The following is a 19,032-nucleotide window of genomic DNA, read 5'->3' as shown; positions in this document are numbered from 1 at the left end:
TTAGCTCTTACTTTTAGCACCTTCAGTTTATGAATGTTGTGGCTGCTAGGTGTTGGGATTATTATTATTTTACGACCTATGGTCATCTGCAATTAAAGAAATCAAACATTTCTTTGATTACTATTATGATGTGCTGGGTAACCCACACAAGGTGGGATTCTGTTGTTTTAAGTGTCGGGCAAAAATGCAACAGGACTTGCCCCAGAGATTTGACTGTTCTGGTGAGAATATAAAGATGTTCCAAGTTTTATTGTTTTAACATTAAATGCAGGAAAAGAGAAAACTTATCTTTCCAAATCCTCAAGTATAGGAATCATAGAGCACGAGATTTCAGATTGGATGGGACCTCAGGATGTCTCTAGTCCTATCTCCAACTCAAAGCAGAGTCAGCTGTGAGATCAGACCAGATTACTCAGGACTTTATGCAACTGCATCTTGAAAACTGCCAAGGACAGAGAATGCACAACCTCTCTGGGCAGCTCCTTGGCCTCATGGTTTAAAAAAATAAATAAAAGGAAGAGGGTGGGGGGTTACTGTTGTCTCCCTGCCTCCTACCACGTACCGCTGGAGAGCATGGTGCTGCCAGCACCCCTTAGCCAGTCAGTTCCTCTGGTCTCTAAGGCTGGTCCATTCTCCATTTTCCACAGTAACTACCACCAGAAGTAACAGTCTTAAACCACAGTAAAGAAGAATGGATTTGATTATTAGAAAACTCCTTTTAAATCATTATAGAGTAGAATAGTTTGATCTGGAAGTCTATGGAGGTCCCACCACAGGAATACTCTAAGAACTGTTCAGACACACATCTTGCAGAAATAATTATATTATTTTTGATTCTGTTTATTGCATAAGTTGACCAAGTGGTCTCCCAGCTCTATAATTCTGTTGTTTCATGATAGCCTAGGTAACACTGTTCTGAGGTAGCCCTGCTGTTAAGCATGTCAGTCATGTTTAAATTGAGGACAGAGTCCCTAACATCTTCTCTTTAATAAGGAATGGAAAGGAAATATAGGGTATTAAACTTGAGAAACATGAAATCATATTCTCAGTCAGCTCCCTCTGATTTGGGCAAGTCACTTAACCTATTCTCTGCTTTGGTCTCTATCAACAAAATGAAAGGTGATAGTCTTTATTTCAAAAACGTTATTTTCAGGATAAAATCTAATAACAGTTGTGAGTTAAACAGTGTTGTAAAAAGACCTATGTAGTCCCTGTAAAACATAGATTTTACTCTTAAAAGACTTATTTTACATTATGATAAATAGAAATATTTAGTGTTGACATCAACTTATTTTGTTAACTGTTAATCAAACCTGTATTAATTGTGTATCAGTTTATCCTTCCAGGCTTACTCTTCTTCCCTGATCTGACAACAGAAAATCTGTTGATTTTTCTATACCTAACCATGGTTTAAACCAACAGGGCCATGTGATGCCAAATGACAGCGTACTGTAGTCTCTCTGCTACAGTGTGACTGCATAGATTTTCTTAAGCAGTTTAACAATAAAGTCAAACTTCTTGCCAGACTTGGGATTGTCAGTTTATAGCATCCCTAATTGGTCTTTCTCATCCTGTTGTAGCTTACATCATACCAGCGCAGATTTCATACTGTGCAATTGCCCAGGTCAACAGAAAGGAGGTAGCGTATTCCTGCCTCATCTAGTTGCGATTAGGCCTCTTGAGAACATTGTTAGGCCACAGATTTTGGTAGCAGCAATTGCAGAATAACAGCTTGCATTATGCTAACATCTTAAAAAAGAAGTTAGAAATTTTAGCCTCTATTTTTGCCACACAGCTATGAAACGAGAAAATTGCATTGTTTGCAAAGAGCTTTGAGATCTGCAGAATGCAAAGCATCCATTGCTCATTCAGTATATTTACATGGCAGATGTGCACAAGCTGCTTTACTTAAAAACAAACAAACAAACAACCCTACCTGAATATCTCAGGGGAAGTTTAAAAACAATTGTCTTGACAACAGTTGAATTCAAGCATTTGCTGCCTATGCTACCTTGCTCTTAGTCCTGCAGTGAACCCTGCTCTATCCTAGCGTAAGCTTTACGTGGCTGCAGAGCTGAATAGGTCTGGGAACTGAACCAGATGAAAAAGAGCCAGCAGAAAAAAAAATGTTTTGAACTGACCGAGTTTCTGGATCAGGTTTGCTGTATGGCTATACAATTGCTTGTGCCAGCACAGCTCAGGAAGTGGTGCAAGAAGAAGAATAAACAGCTGCAAATGTGAGATAGAAGTCTAGGATCTCACAATTCCTTCATCTGTTTAGAACATTGATTCTAACAGATGTTTTTACAGACTTAAATTAAAAGTTTCCAAATTGTCTACAGGTGTCCTGGTTTCGGCTAGAGTAGAGTTAATGGTGTTTAGCTGCCTGCTGGCTTAAACCACAACAGGGCATGAACAGCAATGGTTATTTTGGCTCAACATTTTCATTAAATCACTTAAATCATTTAGGAGAATGAGCTTAAGTTCTTGGAAAGCAGAGGAGAGCAAAGAACTTCATAAATGGATGAAGGAATCTTTTTAAAGGCAACGAGACAGAATTGGTTTTCCTACAACTCCTTTACTATTTTTTAAAATCATTGCTATATCTTTTCAAATATCTGATTACATGTGTTTTACTGGAATTATTTTTAAAGAAAAGGATGTTTTAACTTGATCCATACTATATTGCTAAAGTAAAGATAAGTTTTTGGAAGAAAATGCTGAGTGTGAAGATATTTTCAGTTTCAAACTGTCTGAAAGAGAATTTCACTTTTCTCTGTGAACCCTAGGCTATCTTCATTGGTTTTGGACCAGGATTCAAGTTTCAAACTCAGGTTGATCCATTTGAAAACATTGAAGTATATAATTTAATATGTGGTAAGTACAATCAGTGGGGGTCTCCTTTGTTCATTAAAAACATAACAGCTTTTGGGTGTCAGAAATCTTCTTTTAATAATGAACTTTTTAAAGTCCTTAGAAAACTGTCCTTAAGATTTCATGCTGATTTTCATTAATTAAAAGCTGTTTGTTTTTTCTGAGAAAGATTCAGCTTCTAAATGACTGAGAACTATTCAGGCTGTACAAGTTAGGCTGCTTGTATCTGTATTTTCCACCAGTCCCTGTGCGTGCCACTGGCTCACCAGTACTAAAATTGCCTACTTTACAATCTCCCTCTTGTCAAGAAGGCACCCTCCCTTTCTCTCTCCTATTTAATTAGAAGTTTAATTCAATATTAATCCCTCAGGTGACCTTACTCAGGCAGTGTAGTAATAGCAATCACAGTAACGGTTATGAGGATATGGGTTCAGCTGCCACGCAGCTCATTTCCAGAAAGCCTGAGTCATGTCCCCCCTGCCCCATCCAATTTTTCATGCACTTGAGCAATTTCTTGTGAGGTCTGTCATGTGTGTTCTTACTTGTTGTTTTCCTTTTCTATGTTTTCAATTTTAATTATTTGATTTAGATGTTTTTAATTCAGTTAACTGAATTTGAGATTTTCTTTTTGAAATTGACATATCTTCTTGAGTCATGTAACAAACTTTCTCCCTGATTCACCCATGTCTGTGTCACGTGTTCAATGTATGTATTGTATCTTTTAATACATGAATTTGGATGTTTCCCTGTCCATTCTCAGTGTCTAATATCACAGCTGTTTCAAATGCACCTTTTTTTGTCTTTTAATGGTCTGCAACTATATTGTTAGCTTGCAGTTCCATGGCTTTAGAGTCTTGCTCTAAAGCTCAGTCTCTTCATTTGCATAGCTGCAGTACTCAGGTTCCCCATTTCTTATACCTCTATGGTCTTCAGTGCACCGGAGAAGTGGGTTTTATTTCAGAAAATCAGACCTGGCTGCCCTCCTGCTTTTCCCCTTTCACATACAATGTGACTGTTATTTCCTGCTCTTGTGTCCGTTCTCCTTCGTTCTGTATTTCATGGTTTCTCCCAAAGCCCATTGCTAGTTTTTCTGCTTTCAGAGTTAATTTATTCCCCTTGAGGTCTTCACCTGTTTGCCATTATCTCCTGCCTCCTTCTCTTTCTTGCCAGGATCCATGCTTGCTCTAACACATGCTTCTGTGAGAGACAATATGTTGCCAAAGGGTTTGATCCAGAAAGCACTTAACGGGAACACTGCACGTGCTTGAGATCAGTGGCAATATTCAGGTATACCATATTTAAACCACATGTTTAAATTCTTTGCTGGAATAGGAAACAGAGGCCATTAGGAAGTGTGTATTGCATACCCTTGTATGTTTTGATGTCTTGTCATGTAGTGGTTGATTTCCTTGAACCTTCTTATACTCCTCCATTCCTTTCTGTATATGCCTCAGGGGAGGGGTAGAGTCCTTACTGGCATCTCATGGAAGCAAGTTCAGTGACAGATGAGACATCTTGTGTGTATTCACTGAGATACAGATTTCTTCTATCCTGTACAGAAAGAGTTAGAAGCCAGCAACTTAACTTTTAGGTAGAAAATGATGAAATGAGACAACTTCCTAAACCTTTTCCTTGCTAAGGGCTTTAGGTGTGGTTCTGGATGGCAGAAAGGCATCTTCTTTCCCTTGTCATTTGGGTTCCTAGGGTGCACCTTCTTCAAAGGGCAGCTAGAGAAAGAACGGTTCCAATTTATGCAGCACATCAGAGCTCAAATCATGAACACCAGATATGCACAACTGATTGTCTTGTCTGAATGAGGGAATTTCATCTCATGTTTTCCAAAGCGTTCGAACTGCTAGACTTGGGGGTTTCTCAGATATTGTGAGTTCCTGGATGCTCCAATTAAAATGATATGAAGATAAGAGCGTAATTTAGCTGTTGAACTGGGGATGTGAGTTCCAGGATTGATTCTGTGGTGTGGGTTATTATTATTTTTTGTTGTTTTATTATTATTATTTATATATTGTTTTGTTTGAGATGTTCATTGGAGCAGGGACTGCTTTAGAAACCTTGATTTATTCTTCCCAAAGCAAAGCAGCTTATTCTGGAGGGAATGAGGTCATAACATGAATGGCACAGTGCAGGGAGAAATGTATTCAATTCCCACATGTAGGAAGGAAAGGTGAGCTCTGAACTCCTGTGCTCTAGGTGAGTGATCTAACCACCGAGCTTTTGGATACAAGGCTGTCTCATCATGTGCTGTACTTTGAAAACATACTAAACCTATGAAATAATATGAAGTAGATGGAGGAACAAAAAATCTACAAATCCTAGTGAGGATTAAACATGAAATGGGGCTTGGTCTTTTCAGCTTTGCAAAACTGCCTGATGCGTCTCTGAGCACTGGTGTTAGGCAGCTTTTAGTTGGTTGAGTTTCTTTAACTGCAGATGTGATTTTGCAATACAGACATTTTTTATGGTTAGACTCTGCTTTGGTTGGAATTTTGAAGCTTAACATTTTAGAGTTCAGTGCTAAGCAGAACCCATGTTCTATGCTGGTTATTCTACAGTTTTACACGTTAGTGATGTTTAACTGAAGTGTATGTACTTAATTTCCAGATAATTAAAAAACAAAGAAAAAAACCCACCACCACCAAAAACAAAACAAAACAACAACAACAACAACAAAACAGACTTATGCCCCAAAACTTAAATGTGTAGCCACAGGCTTTATGTGTTTGAGATTTCCATTCTGTCTTCTATTGCATGTTTGGATGCTGCAAGTTCACTTCCCTTTAGAAGTAATCCTCTGTTATTTTTTGTGCTTGTTCTGTCCTTGCAAGCAGACTAATACTATCCTGAACCCTAGCTGAGAATATATGTGCTTCCTTTTAAAGGGGTCATTACTTTCCCTTTCAGTTGTTCTGAATAGCAAGCAGTGCAGGATTATTGACTCACCCATACTTTTAATCACCCATAACTGTAATCACAATACAAGCAGCAGTGTGTTACAGTCTTTTTTTACATCCTGTTATTTGAATTGTTTTGTAGACTTGCTTGATTTGAAACCAGCCCCAAACAATGGAACCCATGGACAGCTAAACCATCTTTTAAGGAATCCCGTTTACATCCCTCAGCATCCCAAGGAAACAATCCATCCTTCTGAATGCTCTGTTGTGGGACAAAGAACCTTTCCAGTGAGCCTTGGCTGTTCCTGCAAGACAGTGGTATGTGCTGAAATGGTTGAAGTTGTGGAGGCAGATGTCTGTGTTGTATTCAGAGCGAGACTCTGGATTATGTATTTACCCTGTAGTTTTTCAGCTTGGGTTTTTTATCTGTTTTTTGATCTAGTCTCAGATCAAAATGAAATCTTGCCTGGGGCTAGTGGGTACTAGCCTGTATTTGCACGTTCATTTTTGCAGTTTTCTTATGTAAAGACACATTCAGCTATGAAGAGCCTGGAAAACACTGCAGAAGCAAGTTTTGATGGGGAAAGCATTCAGTTCTTGCTTCACTAAATTGTGTTGAAACTTTCTTTCTGTGACTATGTTGTGTCCTTGGGCTGTGTATTTCAAGGCTGTTGATTTGCCTGTGGCAAAAGCATGTTTCTGAATATTCTCCATAGCTCCTTTCCCGTAGATGTCAGTGAGTTCTGTACAGGGATAACTTGCAAGACAGAAGTATTAACATTTGTTATTTTAAGTGTAGCAGTACCTCATAATTTGCTTTGTGGAACACATAGGAGAATCTCAGTGTTTTTGCTTTATACTTACAGGGTTTGCCAGTAAGGGATTTTCAACAGCGTTTAAATCTCACTGAAACAGAAGGTAAGCACTTTAGCTAGTAGAATAGAATGATAACAAAAATGTAAGAATGATTAAAAAACATGAAATGTTTGATGTCTAAAGCCCTGAGCAAATCTCAGACATGTGGGATAAAAATTCTTTGAACTACTCTGGGGTTATAGTGATGTGTATATATTTGGGATTCAGATGCAGTCCTGCTGAACCATTTGTTCTTAAATAAATGTTTATTCTTGTACGTGTGTTTCTATGGCACATGTATTATCTGAATTTTCCAGCACTGAAGTAATGATCGCTCCAGAAGGTAAAGCAAAGGTGTTGTATAGGGAAGTATCTGACAAGAATGTGACGCCAGCACACTTATAATGAAGCATGGAGTATTCATGTGATCTGGTTGTTACATGGGGTTAAGTCATTGCTTGTTGTGATTCTGCTGTGTTTCAAAACTATGGACATACACATGCCAAGTTTGAGCTGCAGTTTGCAAGGTGGTAAATGTGCTCATGACTCATAAAACAAAATAGACTAGTTTGGGCATGAAGCAAGTAAGACAATAAATAAATAATGAAAATCAAGTTGAAATGGAATATACTAATACCTTGATACTAATACTTTAAAAAGTGAAATCAAGATAATTAGGTTGTCAGAAGGAGAAATAAGCTGATAGAGACCTTTGCTATGTGTTTGCTCATTAAACCTTGTTTCTTAAGCAAATAAACTCTGTATTTGGTGGCACCACACTGTACCTCACTAATAACTACTGGATTTTATGCCAGCTACAGGCAGGCATACAGCAATACTTGCTGCTTATTCAGGACTAATTTAAGCCTTCTGTTGACTTGTGTAGTTTGCCCTGGCACAAAAAGCGGGCAGAGTTTTCTTGAGTCTTTTCCACTAACAACAGGGCATCTTCTTAAAATGTGTCCCAGAGCCTTTTAAAAATCTTTCTGTATTGTAACACCCATGAGAGCACACAGTGACATCCAGTTAGTAAGATACAGAAGTATGTGCTTTTCCTGTAGCAGGTAAGCAGTTTCACTAAAACAAGCTGTTAATGTGTAGGTAGAAGCCTGAGTGCTCTGCTGAATCTGGCTTTGAAGAAATATGCCAGGCACATAATCCATTTTAGTCCCATTTTTTTAAAATATAAACCTAAGGTGCTCAATCTACATTTCTGAAACAGTGGGGTCTGGGCTTGGATTATGAGTGAGACCTATGTTAGCACTCATCTTAATAGCAGCAATTTGCTTTTAAGCTGTATGAATTGTGCACTTATTAGTTATAAAAGGCATTATCACAGATAATGAAAACTTAGTAGCCAGACTAGGTGCTCCTTAAGCTTATTTAGAGTTTACTAATTACCTTTGCGTATTCTGGCTTTGATCACTATAACTTGACAGCCTGTGAGAACAATGAGGTATTAACTGCATATTCAGTTTTATGAAAAAAAAAAAAAACCTAAAATGTTTGCCTTTTCCTTCATGGACAGAGAAGTAAATGTCATAATCTTGACGTTCTTTGTGATGTGGAATTACAGTGAGAAAGAAAACTGCAGCATTAATTGAACGTTTTTTTTCCTCATTTAAAACAATTGCCTTGAAGTTGTAGATTTGTGCATGGCAGTGAACTACTTAACAGAAAATATCCTTTGAACCTTGATACCCTTCCTTATAATTCCAGACCTGTAACAATTGAAAATACTTCAATTTTCAGGAGCAAAGTAATATTTTTATCATTTAAGATAATTTCATAATATTCTAGCTTTGCTTAGTTTTTTATTTTATGTCAGAGAACTAGAAACTTGAAGAACTTATTTTTTGTTTGTTTCCAGTCAGCAAAATAGTCTTCAATGTTTTGATGAAATTTAAATCTATCTTGGGGGGGTGGGTGGGGAGAAGGACCTGAAAGTTTTTGCTGATGTCTTTTGACAGCAGCAGATGATTACAAGAGCATGTGTTTCTTATGACTTTCTTTAGTTACCTTTTTTTCTTTTTAAGATAAATTATATTGACTCTAAATAATTCTGTTGCTAACTCTGCTTTACTCTTCAGCTTATGTTTAATAACTTCTCCTCTTCTTATCGCACATACTGTCTTTCTGATACGGTTGTAAAGGAAAGTCTTCACTCGTCTGTTGGATGAGGTGGTTGGCCAATCGATATAAACAGGCAGTGTCTTAGGCAAGGATTTGTGCAATATCTTGCATAAGGCACTTGGAGATACTTATTTCCATATACAAACTTTCTAAAGAGGTGTGGTCCATGAGAGAGAGAAGAAAGCTTTTGTGGCTATCGCTGTCATTATAAAGCAAGTCCACATGCATCTGAAGATCTAACCAGTATTTCATTTAGATCTCTATATTTCATAGCCCTTTAAGTGTCACTTTTAATATGACTTTGTGGGTTATGCTAAAGTAGTCCCTTTAGCAGCTTAGAAATCATGACAGTTTGTGTCCCATCTAAATGTTAAGTAAAAGCAGATCCCACATTATATATTTATATCAAAACACAAAGTCAACTAAGACTTAAATTTGCATCAGATTCATCTATTATTTTAAATGGCAAAATGTTTTAACTATACTGTAAAAGTGAACTTGGTATGTTTGAATTATGGATATTGGTGTTTTACTTTATACTGGCATTGTCAGTTTACTTATTGCCTTGTCACAGAAACTATGCCTTTGATACAAGAATTAATTTCTTTTACTCCATTACTGTGACTTCTCTGTTTGGTAATTAGAAACTAGGGCAAGTGTAGGTGTATAAGAGAGGAGGGTTCTCAAAAATCAGTATTGACTGAAACGTAACAAGCACTATTTCTGTTCTAGTTAAGAAGACAGAGAAACTTACTTTGCCCTATGGACGACCCAGAGTTCTGCAGAAGAGACATAATTACTGCCTACTTTACCATTACCGCTATGTAAATGCGTACAGCAAGGACTACAGGATGTCTTTGTGGAATGCGTATACCATTAACAAAGATGTAAGTAACTGAATAAAGGTTAAAGCAAATTTGAAAAGTAAAAAGCTTGAACATAAGTTATTCCTGAACACCTCTCATTTAGGTTGGAAGAGACTCTAAGATCATCTTATCCAACAGTTAGCTTAGCACTGCCAAGTCTACCCTTAAACCATGTCATGAAGCATAACATCTACGCATTTTTTGAAGGCTTCTAGGGATGGTGACTCAACTACTTCCCTAGGCAGCCTGTTCCAACAATTCACAACCCTTTCAGTGAATAAATTTTTCCTAATATCCTACCTAAACCTGCTCTGGTGCAACTTAAGGCCATTTCCTCTTGTCTTATCACTTGGTGCTTGGAAGAAGAGACTGATTCCCCACTTTGCTATTGCCTCCTTTAATGTAATTGTAAAAAGTACAATACGGTCTCCCCTGAGCCTCCTTTTCTCTAGGCTAAACAAACCCAGCTCCCTCACCTGCTCCTCATAAGACTTGTTCTCCAGACCCTTCACTAGCTTTTTTTGCCCATTTTTAGACACACTCCAGCACCTCAATTGTCCTTCTTGTAGTGAGGGGCCCAAAACTGAACACAGTACTCGAGGTGTAGCCTCACCAGAGTCAAGTACAGAGGGACAATTGCTTCCCTAGTCCTGGCCACGCTATTTCTGATACAGGCCAGGATGCTGTTGGCCTTCTTGGCCACCTGGGCACACTGCTGGCTCATATTCAGCCGACTATCAACCAGTACTCCGAGGTCCTTCTTGGCCAGGCAGCTTTCCAACCACTCATCTCCCAGCCTGTAGCTCTGCTTGGAGTTGTTGTGCCCCAGGTGCAGGACCTGGCACTTGGCCTTGTTGAACTTCATACAGTTGGCCTCAGCCCATCGGTCCAGCCTATCCAGATCCTCCTGCAGAGCCTTCCTACCCTCAAGCAGATCAACACACACACACCTAACTTGGTGTCATCTGCAAACTTACTGAGGGTGCATTTGATCCCCTCATCCAGATCATTGATAAAGATACTGAAGAGAAGTGGCCTCAGTACTGAGTCCAAATATATGTGAGATATAAAAAGGCATTTTGTATGATCTTCTATTTACTTTCCTATATTAGTAAGGATTGGCTTTGATTCCTTCCTGTTCCTCAGCATGAGCTGCGGTTTTTGCCTTGTGGAGAGAGCAGATCCACCAGGAAGTGTGGAGACCGTTGCCAGTGGTACTGAGGCCCTATGAGTCTACGGCTTGGCAACACAGGTCCACTATAGCAGTTTGGCAGGGCTATCCTTTAAGTCTTTAAGCAGTGCTCATAGTGCTGTAGGAGCCTTTTGAAAAGATAATCTTTGTACTATCTACAACCATTCATGCCCTAATCCGATCTTTCCATCAGAAGATCATCCTGATTCGGGGCGGGGGGGGGGGGGGGGGGGGGGGGGGGGGGGAAGTCGGTGGAGATAAATCTGGCCTTTGCTGTCCTCGGCCCTATGCTAAAATGTTCATATACATGCAGATCACTGATCTCAAGAACGAAAGTTTTTCAGGTTGTTTTTCCAAGTTGGAGAAGATGTAGAAGCCAAGTCATTCTTGAATTAGGACTGTAGAAGATGCTTTTTGGTTCAATTATCTGGGCCTCATAGATTTTAAATAATGACTACTACAAGTAAATCAAACTAAGCTCTGTCAAGGTTGGCTTGATCTTCAATCTATCGAGAGTTTGGTGGCCTGAAGCAACCATTTACTGTAGCAAGTGGCCATGTGGGGAGAGATGACTAACAGCACATCTGGCTGCCTCTGATTCTTAGCCTGAATGGGCAAATACATTCACACCAGATCAAGTTATCTTTAATAGGGACCTCTGACTTTTCATTTGGAAAAAGTTACTGTCAACTAGAAATCTGCAGTTCTGTTCAATCTATTTACAAAATATATGTAGCAGATGGGAGGGCTTGTTTTTCACTGGTGAAACAGGGATACCAGTTGAATCTTAAGTCTCTTCACTACCACTGAAGGCAACTGTTGCTAAGTATTTAGAGTTCTTCAATCCCCCACCCTGTGACATTATTGCAAGTCAGCTGTCCATTTTACCAGTGATACTTTCTTCTTGTTCAACAGGACAAACGGCTTTCTGCTACAGAAGGTATCTCCAGCTGTTTACACAAGGATGTTCGTATTCCTTTTAATCATAACCAGACATGTTCGTTTTACAACCATCATCCTCAGCTATCTTATGGATTCCTTTCTCCTCCAAGTAAATACATTGCCTTCATTGTTTACAGTATATGAGATTTAAATAATTTGTAATGCAGTAGCTATATTCTTTTATAAATGTTACTGATTGATTAATCAGAGTTTGAAGCAGTAGTTGCTGAATTATTGCAATTCTTTTTAGCATATGAGAAAGAAAAACATTGCAGGTGCTTCAGCAGTTGGTGGGTTGTCCAAGGTCATTTACTACTTCCTGAAAGCTTCTGAGCTTGTCAAGTTTATAACATGGCATCTCACGGAAGAAACTGGAAGGAATGTATAAAACATGAGTCAAGTCTGGCAAACTAAAAAACTGCAAATTCGCGTTGTGTGACAGGAATTAGTTGGAACTACCCAAAGTAAAATTGAGCCATTTGTCCTTAAGTGAAAAACTGCCATGCTAAGTTTATTTTATACTTGAAATATACTCTTACATGCCCTATGTGGTCTTTAGTAAAGGGATTTAGTATTTGGTCTGAAAAGTTATGCTCTTGCTCTCGACGCATATTACAAAAATATTCGTCTGTTTACAAATGGTTACGTTGTATGTGAACTGTTGTTGATGTGATCTGGAAGTATTCTACATCCATTTTACTGCATAAAGTATTGAGTAGTAGGTTATTTTAACATCCACATCAAGTGTAACTTCCAAAGTCAAACAGAGCTCCTATTTTTGTGCCGAAATTCTGTAGGCAGAACAAGTTGGTCTGACATTCATGGGGTGAATTTTATACCCTTCCCCTCAGTTCAAAAACCTGTTCTGATATTCTAAAATGTTAAAATATGTGTCCACTGTGACAAGTGCAATTAGTATTGCTGCTAAGATTATTTTATTTTTGGAACTGGAAACTTCAGCATGTACTGAAGTTACCACTGAGACCCACATCAACTTTGAGAAGTGAAGTTAGGTCAGCTCCACATTAACATCATTACATTAATCTTTAAAGTTGTGTTTTCATGCTTTTAAAGTAACAAATCCAAGTAATTAATTCCTTTTTGATTTTAGATTTGATGACAGATGCAAGCAAACCTCACTATGATGCCTTGCTTACCAGCAACATTGTGCCAATGTATCCTGCATTTAAAGGTATATATTTGTGCATTTGAATGCAAGACTCCTGATATCTTGCTTGCTTCCAAACCATTCAAAAGATCCCTGATACAGCTGTCTCTGTGAAATAAGAGCTGCCCAGACTGTGGACTTCTTATATTGGTGAAAATTTCCTTGAAGTAGGCTTGTCACCTGTGGGACAAAGACCTACCATTGTGAGCTTAGGATTCCTAATCAACTGGCTAGTTGCACAGGATTGTAGTATAGATGTCTCCATTTAATGCCTGATATTTTTGCTTGCATTTCCCTACCAATCTAAACAAGGTTTTATACAGTGTCTTCTAGAGAACCTAGATGCCAGTTGTATAGTTATGTGAGTTAAATTCACTTCTATTTTAGGAACATCTCCTAATCTCAGATGACTTTCCTGGCAGAAATTTAGGGTCTCAATCACTAAGGAAACAGGAAAATAATCAAATCTCTAGCAGAAAAGATATGAAGACCTGGGTTTTCCTAGATGAGACTGGACACAAGGCAGTCAGCTAAGGGAGATTAAGCACATTCCTGGTGAAAAGAAGAATAAGTATGGCACTTCCTTTGGACAAAAGAGGTGTCCTTTTTTTGTAATGGAGCAGTAGTTCTCTCTTAAATTGAATTAAAAATATAGAAGTAAGGAGACGTTGCATGTACATCTAAACTGAAAACATGCACATGAAATAGAGATGTGGGTGTACATGCTAGCCATGATAGATGTAGCCTTTGTAAACTCTGAACACCTGTATAATTTGCTATTTTCCTAGCTTACCATGCCTGCCTGTACTCTACTGAAAACTCTGCACAGTTATATTAACATCTCCTACCTTGGAGATGATGCTTACCACTTCAACTGCTGTGTTTCAGTGTTATGGAACTACTTCCATCAATACCTGCTGCCTGAATATGCTGCAGCCAGAAATGGTGTCAATGTAGTCAGTGGTCCTGTGTTTGATTATGACTTTGATGGACTGTATGATACCCCAGAAAAGGTGAAAAGGTGAGAATCTTTTGCATTGTAATCCTTTGCTTCTCTACTCCATTAGAAGTCACAAAGTAATTATGATCCTTGTTAGCCAGGAAGGCATCTTGCTGAGATGGACCCTTGTCAGGTTATGACAGTTCAGAGAGAGGCAGTAAAATGGCTCTAAACAGACAGAGCTGTGTAAAGCTCAGAAGTAAACAACAAGCACATAGAAAATGCATGCTAGAAATGTGTCATCCTAAAACCTGACAGTGAAGCGTAAGAGAAGCTGTTGCATGTGGAATAATGTCTGTTAGCCTGAAAACTTATGCCATTGCCTCTAGGAGCGGATGAGGCAGGGTCTTATCTCTAGTATTGTGGTTGATATTCCTGAGTCTATGTATCTGGCAGTATTCCACTACTAAGTTGTCAGCACAAATGTAGTAGTTGGTCCCAGCTAGCAAAATTGGTTTAAGATAGAGGACAGATGGTAAATTCCTGCACCTTTTTATGATAAATCAGTTCTTAGTTGTTATACCTCATCAAACTCATTATTTGGATCAGCCTACAAGCCAAACTTGATATCTGGAATATACTGTCAACTTTGATTGCAGATGAATTTGCCTTCCAGGACTAGGCTTTCTTTCAATTAAACACATGGATTGGTAAAGTCATTATGCCAGAATATAGCTGATTATTGCCATTTGTTCTTTGCACAAGTGTGATTTGGTAGATTTACTGAAAGATCTTATGCATTTCAGACACCGTGGTAACTCAGAAGTTCCTGTTCCAAGTCATTTCTTCATTATGCTGACTAGTTGTAAAAATACTTCTGAAACTCCTCTGGAATGTGAAGGGTCTCTAGATGCCTTGTCTTTCATTTTGCCTCACAGAGAAGACAACAGTGAAAGCTGCACAGTAAGTAGGCTGTTTAGTCCCCATACACATCAGAAGCGAGGCTTGAACATGTTTTGCTTGAATATCAGTGATTAGCTAATTAAAGACTGTAAAAACCCTGAGGTCTATCATGATCATCCCAGGAGGGAAGACATTTTTGTAAACAGAATTATGTTAAAATGTGTATATATGCTTAAACGTGAAAATAGGCATTTTCTGTTCAAAGACCAAGACTTTTAACTAGTGGAGTAGTGAGAATGTGTTGAGAGAATTGGTGTGATGAATACATAACTTTCTGTAGCAGTAGTATCTAGTCATAATATCTGAGAAGGCTGAAGAGCTTCTAGGAGAAGGTTTCATCCACAAAGAAGGTTCAGTTGTAGATCAAATGCATACCCAAAAGGAGAAGACATAGATAGTCTTGAACAGCATTGGCTGCTTCTAGTTCAGGTGCCTTGGCATTATGATGGGAATCCACATAGCTATTCTCCATATAAACCAGAACAAAGCATGTGAAGCGTGCTGACCTGTCCTACAGAGATTTACACAAGTCACTCCCCAAGTCAAATACAGTTCTCAGCAGCAGCTTTATGATAGAGATGGTGGATAGATGTTGGACTTCACCAGACACTCCTCACTATCACCAGCTTTCAGCTGGTGCAGATTCTCGTTCTGTGTACTTGAGGATGTTAACAGCAAGTACTAAATTCAGTCAAGCTTATTATAACTATTTATAGAAGCCAGTGCTTTCTATTTGTTAAATGCTTGCCACCAGTGACTGCGTTTTGCCCTTATAAAACATTAAAATGTCTTTTTTATTCCCTGAAATATGTTTAGTCAATTAGTAAATTACATTTTACAAACCCTGTTTTTCTTCCTCTTTCCCAATAGGATGGCAAGTCTGAGTCTTTGTGGGTTGAAGAGAGAATGAAGTTTCACACAGCTCGGGTCAGAGATATAGAATTACTTACAGGACTCAGCTTCTATCAAGACAGAAAACAGCCAGTATCTGAGATTTTACAGTTAAAAACATATTTACCAACTTTTGAAACAGTCTGATTTTTCCTATGGAATGTTGTTGTCCATTTCACAACTGATTTGTAAATAGACTGTTTTTAATTAATGATTTTTTTTTTAAATAAGCTGGAACATTTATTGAGATCTCTTGACCAAAATGCCAGTAGGGAGGAGAGTGGGTGCCATATTTGTATCTCAGGGACTCCTGATGGACTATGTATATAACACAGGACGGCAGCTCCTGTCATTCCCACTTGAATGTGGTAAACCATGTCCATTATTAAATGTTATTGGCATTTGATCATCATAGTCTGAGAAACAAACAAAAAAAAATATCTTTTACATGCACTGGAGAAGAAGAAATTTATGAGGTATGGGTTATGATCAATATTCTACTCTAAAAATAGAGATAATTAGCAAATATCTTACAGTTTGGGGGAAATAACTATGTTCTTGACCATTGAAATACAAACAGCAGCACCTTTCTACTCCAGTTTTCCTTGAAGCATGAATTGCATTCTGAGCGTTGGGTCTCATAAAATAATGCAGCATTATGGTGCAAGAACCTATATTGAGGTTAGCAGTAAGACTGATAACGTTGAACTTCCTCAGCAAGGAATAGGCTCCTAGGTAGTTTTGATAGCAGTGAAGTGTTGGTATGTTGCTGCCCTCTAGTGTCTCCAACACTGAGGGAGAGTTTGATGCATATTTTACATGTTGTATATGCGTCCTCAGAATTATTTTGAATATGATGTATCAAGTCACCTACAAATTAGGAAAAAAAAAATAATCAGAAAGATGCCTGACCTCTCAGAAATAATTTTTCACCAAATATAAGTTTAATTTGAAGTAAAATAGATTTTTTCTTAAAGCAAAGATGCCTTTTTAGATTTGGTGCATGATTACGTCATTTGTGGTTTTGAAATTCTTTTTTTTTCCTCCAAGAAAAGGTAATTTTGCACTAAGATTGTTGCCTTAAAATTGTAATATGATCTTCTTTAATGGCACAGGTTTTACTTCTCATCACTACAGTAAATGCTCACAGGCAGTTCAGTTGTCCATTGGCAGCAAACAGTCAGATCTTAGCTACATTTTTAGCTGTCTCTTTAATGCTACATCATCCAGCTCACATAAGTTACCTATCTTGAACGCAGACAGTGCTAGATGCAAATCCTGAAGAAGCATGTCATGAGCTTTCTTGGAAGCTCTCAGTCACACGCACAGCTGCTACAGGCACTCAGGAGTGTAGAAACTCCCTCCTTTTCTAGACTCTCGCCTTTGTAATTCTCCCACTCTCTCTAAAACTGATGAGCCAAAATTGCCTCTGTTATGTATAAAGTTTGGCGTAGTCAATTACACATTTGTTCTTCTCATTTTAAAAGAAAGAAAATACATCACGCACAAGTATTTTAGAAGACTGAAGAGTCTGTGACTGAGCAGAGAGAGGCATTTGACCTTACAGTTTGGTCAGGGCATGGTGGAGGCTGGACTCAAAGCCTGCTGAAGTCAATAGAAGCTTTCCCATTAACTTCAGTTTGAGTGGGCTGACGTCCTGGGACATTTTTTTCCTTTACCTAAGTGTATTTTCTTGACCTTCTGTTACAAGCATGTTTTTTTTTTTCCTAAAGTAGTTTCACTGTGTGAAATTTAAATGTGTTGTAGCAACCTCACATGACGACATGACTGTGACAGCATTATTCAGTGTAACTGCTTTGTAACGTTGCCTGTGACCAATAAAAACATCGGATGATGTATGCTGTTCTTGACCCTTTTTTGTACCAAATGCTACTGACTAGCTGAATACTAGTACACATACATAGCACTCTGTAACTCTTCTAAGCTGCAGTAGTTATTGACCGATGCCTGATTTCAGGCAAGAGGTGGTGAGAAGTTCCATATAAATCTCATTTATCAAGGTTGGTTTTGATTCAGATTGGCATGGAATAAAGCTCCAATATAAAATAATCTCAATGAAATACACCAATGAATCAGTAAATTTGGGAGATAAACGTATTTCCTCTTGGGACAAAATATTCTTACATCTGGTAGAACCGGTATCATCTCCTGAATGCAAATGACAGGGATGTTAACGCCTTCAGAAAGTGAAGCAATGCCAATTTCAATTGAGAGGCAGCACGGCCAGCCTAGCTCCTGTGTAAAGATGGAACAGGATGGACTTTAGGGAGCAGCTGACTTCTGGTTTGACCTAGGGAAGATTTTGGATGGGAGAGTGGCTGTGAAAGCTGATGTGGTCATCAAGACGGGGTGGTTGCTGAGAAGAGTGTGCGATGTGGCCTTGCCAGAAATTTTCAAGTTAACTTGACAGAGCAGAGAGCTATCTTGGTTTCATCCTAGTGTAAATAGTTTTGCTTCTTTTATTTCTTCATATTTGCTTTTTAAAAATGTGCAATTGTGTCATCTAAGTGTTGTGAATAAACACTTTTATTTTTTCCCATAACTTGACTTGTTTATTTACTTAATTTTATAGGATGGTGGGGCAGGAATGAGCGTTGGGGAGAGGACATCTCAGGATGGTTTTGCTGCTGACAAAATGCCCTTGGAGTTGTATTCGCTTGACTAACGTGATGGATTTCTTGCTCTCACTTATCCCTGGCTGTCCAAAGTGTTTTAAAAATAAAATGAGGCAAAATCTGTCTGCCTGTATTTGAGAGAGGCATGTTCTGGCATGTGTGCTCTCAACACACCCATCACACACTGGGACCACTGCATCCACCCAGCGCACAAGAGCCATTTGCCATCAGCACCTGCCAGGGTGCTTGGTCTCAGATGGAGAGTGGGTGGCCTGGGCATCTGTCTGTCCTTAGTCTGAGGAGGTTCGATGTACATAATTATCCCTTTTAATACAAGGTTATAAACCAGGCCTGGCAGTCAGGGAGGACCTACTCCTCTGTTGCATGGGAGGGCACTTTCCCTTTTCCAGGAAAATGAGATTCACGGAGGCCAGAAGACAAAAAGGAATGGCAAAGAAAGCCTAAATCTGTGGCTCTGTGGTTAAGGCACTCAGCTGGGAGGAAAGGCCTCATTTCTCGCCTCACTTCTTCCAAGATCTGCAGTGAAACTCAGTGCTCTTGCTGAGGAGGCCTCTGTGCCAGGATGAGCTGCCCATCCTACTGCCCCGGAGAGGATGTGAAGGGCAATGGCACCATGAGGGGCTTCTCCTACGGCAGAGTCAC

At 38.8% G+C, this 19,032-nt stretch overlaps 1 protein-coding gene across 1 annotated transcript in view; it reads left to right on the top strand.

The window, feature by feature from the left end:
* Positions 1-17,590, top strand: part of ENPP1 (ectonucleotide pyrophosphatase/phosphodiesterase 1) — a 55,723-nt gene extending 38,133 nt beyond the window's left edge. Inside the window, exons 17-25 of the mRNA XM_048075768.2 lie at positions 2,790-2,877; positions 5,926-6,101; positions 6,650-6,701; positions 9,504-9,658; positions 11,745-11,880; positions 12,883-12,963; positions 13,828-13,960; positions 14,686-14,842; positions 15,713-17,590. Coding sequence (XP_047931725.2) covers positions 2,790-2,877; positions 5,926-6,101; positions 6,650-6,701; positions 9,504-9,658; positions 11,745-11,880; positions 12,883-12,963; positions 13,828-13,960; positions 14,686-14,842; positions 15,713-15,880 — 1,146 coding nt within the window. The 3' untranslated portion in view covers positions 15,881-17,590. The remainder of the gene's footprint in view (positions 1-2,789; positions 2,878-5,925; positions 6,102-6,649; positions 6,702-9,503; positions 9,659-11,744; positions 11,881-12,882; positions 12,964-13,827; positions 13,961-14,685; positions 14,843-15,712) is intronic.
* The last annotated feature ends 1,442 nt before the right edge of the window (positions 17,591-19,032 follow it).

This window comes from Anser cygnoides, chromosome 3 (genome assembly GCF_040182565.1).
Source record: "Anser cygnoides isolate HZ-2024a breed goose chromosome 3, Taihu_goose_T2T_genome, whole genome shotgun sequence".
In the NCBI taxonomy this organism is placed as follows: Eukaryota; Metazoa; Chordata; class Aves; order Anseriformes; family Anatidae; genus Anser; species Anser cygnoides.
The sequence above is the reverse complement of the archived record's forward strand: the minus strand, read 5'-3'. Positions and strand labels throughout refer to the sequence as shown.